The 8,012-nt window shown below is 38.8% G+C and overlaps 1 protein-coding gene across 1 annotated transcript in view; it reads left to right on the top strand.

The window, feature by feature from the left end:
• The window catches only part of LOC107656334 (adiponectin receptor protein 2-like), a 38,878-nt gene that overhangs the window by 6,251 nt on the left and 24,615 nt on the right, over positions 1-8,012 (top strand). The window contains exon 2 of the mRNA XM_016444137.1: positions 4,936-5,221. Within this exon, the coding sequence (XP_016299623.1) occupies positions 5,174-5,221 (48 nt within the window). The 5' untranslated portion in view covers positions 4,936-5,173. The remainder of the gene's footprint in view (positions 1-4,935; positions 5,222-8,012) is intronic.

Here is an 8,012-nt window from a genome sequence, read left to right as displayed (position 1 = left end):
CACATGTATTTTGTTTAATGCAAGACATGAATGCATTTAACCTGCGATTACAAATGCATAAATAATGGTTTGATATATTAAACATAAAACGTTGAATACTGATATTTGAAATGATTTAAAACATGAAAAAAATTTTAAAAAAGAAAATAAAGAAAAAGCCAAAATTTGAAATTAAAACCGCCAGCAGGTGGCAGCAAATCACTGTTAATAAGTGAGTCATTGCGATTGAACCGAATCATTTAAACGGTTGATTCATTCAAGAACGAAACACCGTCATGTTGCTCAGAGACACAAAACAGCACTGTGGCTGTATTCGGAATGATTTTTGTTGGCGAAATAGAGCAAAAACAAGCAATATGGTGTCTAAAACGTAAGTCTCTTAATTAACTTATTGTTTATTGAATTCAATGTCACATTTGTAATCATGGTAATTTTTGGAGAAAAACGGCACTCTTCGTGTGAAATTGAATAACTATATGAAGTGGTATAAATTAGGGCTGCACGATAAATCGCATGCGATATTTAACGCGCATCTTATCAGTAAAGCCGGTTCTGTAATCAGCGGTAAATCTCCATCACCTGCGGGCTTTCACATTGAGCAGCATTAACTACACAGAGACGTTGTTCACTGACGAGCTGCGCAAAACCACGTTCAAATTCGCGCGATTTTTTGCGCTGCTCATCAGTGAACAACGGCTCTGATAATTACGATATTATTGCAGACGATATATATCGCACACCCCCTAGTCAGATAGTGATGCACCAAACATTATTGACTGAAATCAAAAATATTTTGCTCTGATTTAGCATCGGAGGGGCTGAGGATGCAGTTCATATATTTTTAAACTCGGGTGAATGTCTATCACAATTTTTTCTAATATAGATTAGCAGTCTGATTTTCCTCTTTGACTCTCACAAAGGGCCTCTTCCTCTCTGACAGAAGTTCAGTGCTGCGCTGGTGGTCAGTCCTGGTCTCATGACCGACAGACGGCACACAAAGGCACCTCTAACCCCTTTCCTCGCTCTCTTACCCAGTCACATGACACACACACAACGACTGGCTCCAGCATAGTGTTGGGCGATATGGTCATTTTTCTAAAAGGTTTGCAAAATCAGTCAATGGTGAAAATCAAAAGTAGATTTCGCGCGAGGGAGCCTGTGAAAGCACCAATAATCAAAATAATATACTTTCAAACATACTGATAAAACATGTTAAATATAAAAATATTTAAAACAGCCATTTCATATATATTCGGATACAACAGTCATACATCGCTATTAGGACCGCGCATCCTGTGACAAGTTTGGCGCATCAGAGCACGGAAGTTATCGGTCTAAAAGGTCTGCAGTCAGTGGTGAAAATCAAAAGTAGATTTATTTTAAAGACCAACAGTTTAACACTAAATATTGGACATAAACGAACACGTTAAATATAAAGTATTTAAAACAGGTAAGTTCATATATTTGGAGTACATTTAAATTAAACCGATACATCAGTCATACAGCGCTCCGAACTGCGTGCCCCATGACGAGCCCAACGCACCGCCACAGCAAAAAAGAATGAAATGCGTTCTAACATAACTGTGGCATTAAACTCAGTGAGGGCTCGGTTAAAATATTGCACATATATCAGGACTCTAGACTCATTCTTCCCACTGGTCGCTCTTTTGCGACTAACTTTCTCAGTTGGTCGCACGAGCATATAATTTGGTCGCAAGTTTTTTTTTTGCTACAACATTTGATTAGGGATATGCCGGTATCAGTTTTTCATGTTGCTATTAAAATATACCTCTGTAAATAAATACAATATAAATTCATGTCTCACGCCCTTTAATGCCCTTTGAATGGTCTCATTTGAAAGCGGGCCTCTAGATGTACACCCGATTCGCGTTCGAGAGGGTTCCTCGAGCTGAAGGGATCCCCCGAATTTGATGCTGATTCGCTGCACCGTTACGGAGATATGACCGTTCAAAGTTTCAGTGATTTTCCATAGACTTAAGCTTCAAAAGCGTTTCATCCAGGTCGCCAGTAGCAAACAATGGAGCACGCTCTGCTGGACAAACTAAGTAATTACACCATTTCAAGCATTTTATGCGTTATATGTTCTGTAAAAAAAAATTTCATATCGGCGGCATATTCGCCGATACCGATATATCGGCAACAGGCTCATATCGGCCGATAATATCGGCAAAACGATATATCGGTCGGGCTCTAGTCGAATATCTCTGACTATCGTCGATACATGATACTATCGTCTATCGGCACAACCTTACTCCAGCAACTGCTTTTATTTTGGTTTCTCCATTCCCTCACTTGTTTTGTTTTAGACATTTTTTCCTTCAGTCAATAATTCTGATGTTGCAGCTGTGTATTTATGCGTCTCGTAGGGACATGGTAGTTAGCACCAGTAAGGTCTACTCTTTGAATATTCCTACCAGGGATGCTGAACACAATATACGTTTCTGTTGTGTGGTAGTAAAATCACGATTGGTTTGTGTTCTGTTCTCTCTCTCTCGCTTTCTGAAAGTCAGAATTAGGCTTCCCACTGTCAGGGAAATATCAAGGAATTGTAAAACTTCCAGCCCCAGATATTTACTGAATCTTTTATCTTCTATTATGTGTTGTTTTATTTTATATTTATTAATATTTAATATTATTTATTTAAATATTAACTAGCTTTCTATATTTATTTAAAATTGAAATACACATGTACAGACCAGTAGTTGGCGATGTCACTTTGTGATGAAACACTATGTCTGTTCACATATATATATATATATATATATATATATATATATGCATTCATATATTTAATATTTTGTATTTATTATATATATTTTTAAATGTTTTAATATAATTAAGTTCTTATAGCTAATGAAATAAAATATAAATGGCTCTGAGTGCAGTCTGTTACTACAAAATTATTTTTTTACATTTACTTAGTCTGCGTGAACCGGAAGTTGCTGCCGACTTTCAATATGGTGACGTATTAACATCTGAAACGGAGTATTGAATAGAGGGCAGGGTTTTATTTTTGCACTACTCCTCTCATTCCTCACTCACAGCAAACTAATGGTTGGAGGGGCGTGGTTATGCATATTCTGTCCCAGCCATCAAACTGATGTCATCAGAGAAGGAATGCCATTCCAGAGTGGAAGCAAATTATCAGATTTTGTTTAAGGATTAACAAGACAAACAAATTTTTTTTCAGTGGATTAACTTAAATGGATTAATTGTTCACCTTAGGACTAGCAATGTGTGCTAGCAAAATAAATATTGTAAATTTTGATTTCATGCATACTTTAATGACGCACAACTTAAAGACTGTTAAAGTTGATTTTGGCAATGATATGTTGAAGAATTTAGATCTTGAGAATCGATAGATTTTGTGTGTGTGTGTGAGATGTTATTAACATATGTGCTGTGCACATTTTACTTTCACTTTCAAATTTTCAATTCGGTGTCAAGCAATTGTTCGTTTGAGTTTTCCCTCTTTTCCTCGGATTTCTAATCGGCTCTAATCTGTATAAGTGTGTTTAAAAGTTCACACATCCCTGTACTCCCCGGTAAGCACTTTTGCTGACTCGTGTCTCAATTGATTTCTTTCTCAGTATTGTTTCTGCAGAAAAAGTCTTAGCTACACAATGGAAATCGACTACCTGCTTCTTTGGAAGTGTATTTTGCTCATGAATAGATTGTCCTTGATATCTGTGAGGCCGATGAGTGTGGTGTCGTCTGCAAACTTCAGGAGCTTGACTTTGCTACTTTTAGGAGCTTGCACAGCAGGCCAAGGAAGCAAAAGGGGTCAGTTTCACACTCCAGTGTGTCACATGATACCAAAATGGTTTGTGACACCAGAGAATGCTGAACTTGAGAAGAAAAGGGCATCGTCATGTTTTTTGCCAAACTGGACACAGACCATCGTGCAATTAGAGTTTCTAGTTGAATCTGATTTCCTGGCTTGTGAACACGCAGCTGTTGCCACACTTTTCATTTACAAAAGGAGTGAAACAGACGGATGCTGTCAGATTCACAGCTGTGGCTGTGAAGCCTCTCGCGTCTGTGAACTTGGTAGACTGCTCAAGGCTTGCAGCTGATACCAACTCAAATTAAATGCACTTCAGGCTGGCAGAGAGCGTTTGAAGGAGAGGGCTGATTTCAGTTATTAGTCAAATGCTGTAAATGTGGCGTAAAACCTGATCTGTATTTCGTCAGAATGTGGATGCAGATTGCTAAGAGATCCTGATTATCCTTATTAGCTTTTTAGCATGACTTGAGATATTTAGTGACAATGGACCTCAGGTGACCAGTTTTAACTCAAGTGCCATTGTGTGGTGTGAGTACCCTGGCAGGGCCGCAGGGTTTGCAACATCTGATTGCTGCAGTCGGGATTAAAGTATTGTATTTTGAGCTTGGATTAAGGCTTTGTCGGATCTTGTACAGATGTTTTCGACAAACCCTGCTATGTACTAATAGGCAGCATCACTGATTTCAAAACCTGTTGTGAAATGGGATTTATGAACTTTTGTGTAGTTTCATTGAGTTCTTACTCCGTTTATGCAAAGCCCATTGAGTCGTTTCCCTTTTATGTAATTTAACACCACAACTGACCAGATGCATAACTTCTCAATCATTTTGCTTATGCATCACCGTTGCAGTCACATGTATTTTACTGCCGTCTAACCCCATTCTTTTAGCAAGCAGAAGTAAATGGGCATTGATTGGAGCCGGTTTATATGTTTAGCTACTGATGTTTCGGAGCATATGATATTTTTGGCAAATGTACGATTGTTAATTACAGCTATATCAAGTAACAAGCCCATTGTGCTAATTATGGAAACATGATGAATGTGGGCTTAAGTGTTTGGGGTCAGAAATATTATTATATCTATTATAGTAGATTATATTTAATGTTATTTCTTATGTCTTTACCAGGTCCATCAGCGAGTCTCGTGTTCTGCTGTGAATCCACGGAGGACAGTTTTGGAGTCGAGCACCCTCTTGGTCCAGTCTGGCTCAGTGGTATTAAGAAAGAGCAACCGCAACAGGAAGCAAGCTGGACAGGGGGGAGGTGAGGGAGGACGAGGGCGCCGCCTTTGTCCTGAGACACAGAGTCTGTACCAGCAGCGATACCGACCCCACCCACACATCCACCTCAGACGGCCAGGAGGCCATGAGTGCCAGCGCAGATCACAGATTGTACAGCCCCTCACAGAACGGGGTGAGTGCAGAACCACAGAGGCCATTGCTATTTACTAATGAGAAACTGATTAGCTTTTGTCAGACTTAATCAGACTTGATCAACCATCCTGCTCCCTAGATATTGGCGTTGACATAAAAGACATAGGTCGACCACTGCTATATATCCTGTTTGTTATGGTAGTGGGGCATAATAAAGCAAAAAGCTAGACGCAGTGCATTAAGCTCCCTTAACCTTGGTAAAATCATGAACACACAACATTGAGTGATTTCTATCAGTTTAATCAAATACACCAATTTTCAATAAATTATATATTAGCAACAATAAGCAATTCCTCTGACAAGTAATTTAGTTAATTAGCCTAACTAACCATTTTAATGGTTTGTAGCAACTTGGCACATTAGAAATTCATTTGATGTGCCTTAACAGGTGTTTGTGTGTAGGCTCTTTCACAATGGCTCTTCTGATCAGATTTTAGACTCCGAACATTTATAATAAAAGTGTATAAACCGCAAACTTCACTTATCTATAGCAAAGGACACAGAAACCTCCATTTCATCCACACTGAAATACATGTATAAAGTATTTTAGGATCACAAGTAGCTTATACTGGTTGCTTACAAATTCTCACTCAATAAGAAAAGTGCATTCACTTGAGAACTCAATGGACTGTTTATAAAAGCTAATGAACTATTAACGAATGCTTTACAGTGACTGCACACACTCTAATTTGCATCTGCAGTCCATTATGGCCCTTGAGTCCAGCAGATTCATAATTTGAGGTGCGGCGTACAGAAGAATTGCACGGGGATCATGTACTTGTGCATTATTTGTTTCTGTGAGCTATAATTACTCGCTACAGTCCAATATAGACAGAGTTTTTTAGTATCAGAGGAGTCTGTACAGGCTCAAAAGATTGTCAAAGGATCTGTGGAGCAATCCAGATTGGTTTAGATGAGGATCATAGGAATATGCCTAGGGAGAAAGAGACGGTTACATTAAACTGGCTGAGTTGATTTTTTCCTGTTCATTTGGTTAGATATTGCTTGTTTATATTACGCGCCTGATTTTGAATAATTTGTATCTATGTCTCTACGTCAGCTACATGTTACACTGATATGCAGATAGCTCTAACATTGTTAGCAGATTTAAAGAGGACTCTTTGTATTTGCATGAGCTGTCTGTGTCTGTTATTTGCATGCATACAACACAAATACACACAGTGGTTGTGTATTGTGTAATCTGACTTGGGCAATGTTTATGTCAGTCATTGTGATCCACGTGGCAGTTGGCTGCCGAGGCTGTGGCGTGGTGTGGTCAGACAGGGCAGGTGTAAAACTATCCCATCCCTAGAGCAGACACCCTACTGGCTTTTCTGGTTAAGGTAGATCCACGACAACAAGGCCAGGCTGATGAAATTTTAAACAGTCCTCAGGACACAGTAATAGACACTGTTTGGTGTTTATTTTGCATCATGTTTTTTGTGGACGTGGTTGAGTATTTGTGTCTGATTGCACAATTTAGGACTAGCGTTTTTGTACAACTGAGAGAAATCTGTTTTAAATTTAATGAGGGTCTAATTGAATCATATGTCCATCAATACACAGGAGAGACTGGTGTGTGAGCATACCTGGAAAATGAGAATCAACTATTTTCCCTCGAGTATGCCAAAATTGTCCTGGTTCACACAAGCAGCTATAGATTTTACACTTTTGTGCATTATGTTAGCATGTTTTTCCCCTTGTATTTGAATATGCCTGTCCATTCATTTTTACAGTCCATATTTTCTTTAAATGTTGTTCAGTGTAAAGTTTGCTAGATGAGCATCTTTGGCTGTTACTGGACCAATTAGAAGAATATGGTGGTGGGATAAACTAATTTTAAAAGCTGGAAATTTGAGTTTATCACATTTTATTGGATTGTAATATTTCTTCTACTCTGAGAAATTTTTTATTCTGTTGATACCAAGCGAGCCGCACGAGTCCTGAAAAGTGAAGCCAAAGCATCTTGGTCGCCCCCAGGTGACTGGATGCAGTATCGGTCATAAACCCCGCCCTCTCCATGTAATGTAAGGGGACAAACTAAATAATTAAATTACACTTTAAATAATTTTTTTCCAAAGACATATTGTGTCATTTTAGGTAGTTCTTAGCATGCTGATGTAGGGCTGCACGATTAATCGTATTTTAATCTCGATAACGTTATCCACCTTTCTCGATTAATTAAAAATAATCGTCACGATATTGGCCAGCTCGTTATTTATCCTGAAAATGTGTTTTTAATTTGGCATTTGCGTTATCTTGCATTGCTAACAAGTCTTCACTAGCGTTTATTCTTGTGGTTGCCAGATGTGAAGAGATTAAGTCCCCAAAACAGAGCTTTTCTCCTTTAAGGATACACTTTCGGCCCGGTGTTTTATTTAATCTGTGCAATCTGGCAACCCTGTGCGCACATTTACTGATGGTGGAACAAGTGCTGATGATAAGAAAACATACATGTGCTGGAGTTTAACGATCTCTCCACAGCGATTTCTTCTTACATGAAAGTGTCATACTAGGGATGTAATGGTATGAAAATTTCTTATCACGATTATAGTGACCAACACAAAATTTAGTCGCACAGGCAGAAAAAATGGTCGCAGTCTGGAGCCCAGCTATATCATCTGAAGCCATTCCATATCTTAATGTGAGGGACAGAATTTAGGTTTACAGAAACTCATCTTCATTCTGCTGCAGCTGTCAGTCATTCTCCGCTCAGCATTCAAGCAGCACGTCACGTTCAGTTATGACAGTCAGCACGGTACAACTCCCTC

Source organism: Sinocyclocheilus anshuiensis, unplaced genomic scaffold (assembly GCF_001515605.1).
Source record: "Sinocyclocheilus anshuiensis isolate Anshui unplaced genomic scaffold, SAMN03320099.WGS_v1.1 scaffold183, whole genome shotgun sequence".
Classification (NCBI taxonomy): Eukaryota; Metazoa; Chordata; class Actinopteri; order Cypriniformes; family Cyprinidae; genus Sinocyclocheilus; species Sinocyclocheilus anshuiensis.
Note: the sequence above shows the minus strand (reverse complement) of the source record. Positions and strands in the feature narration are given on the sequence as shown.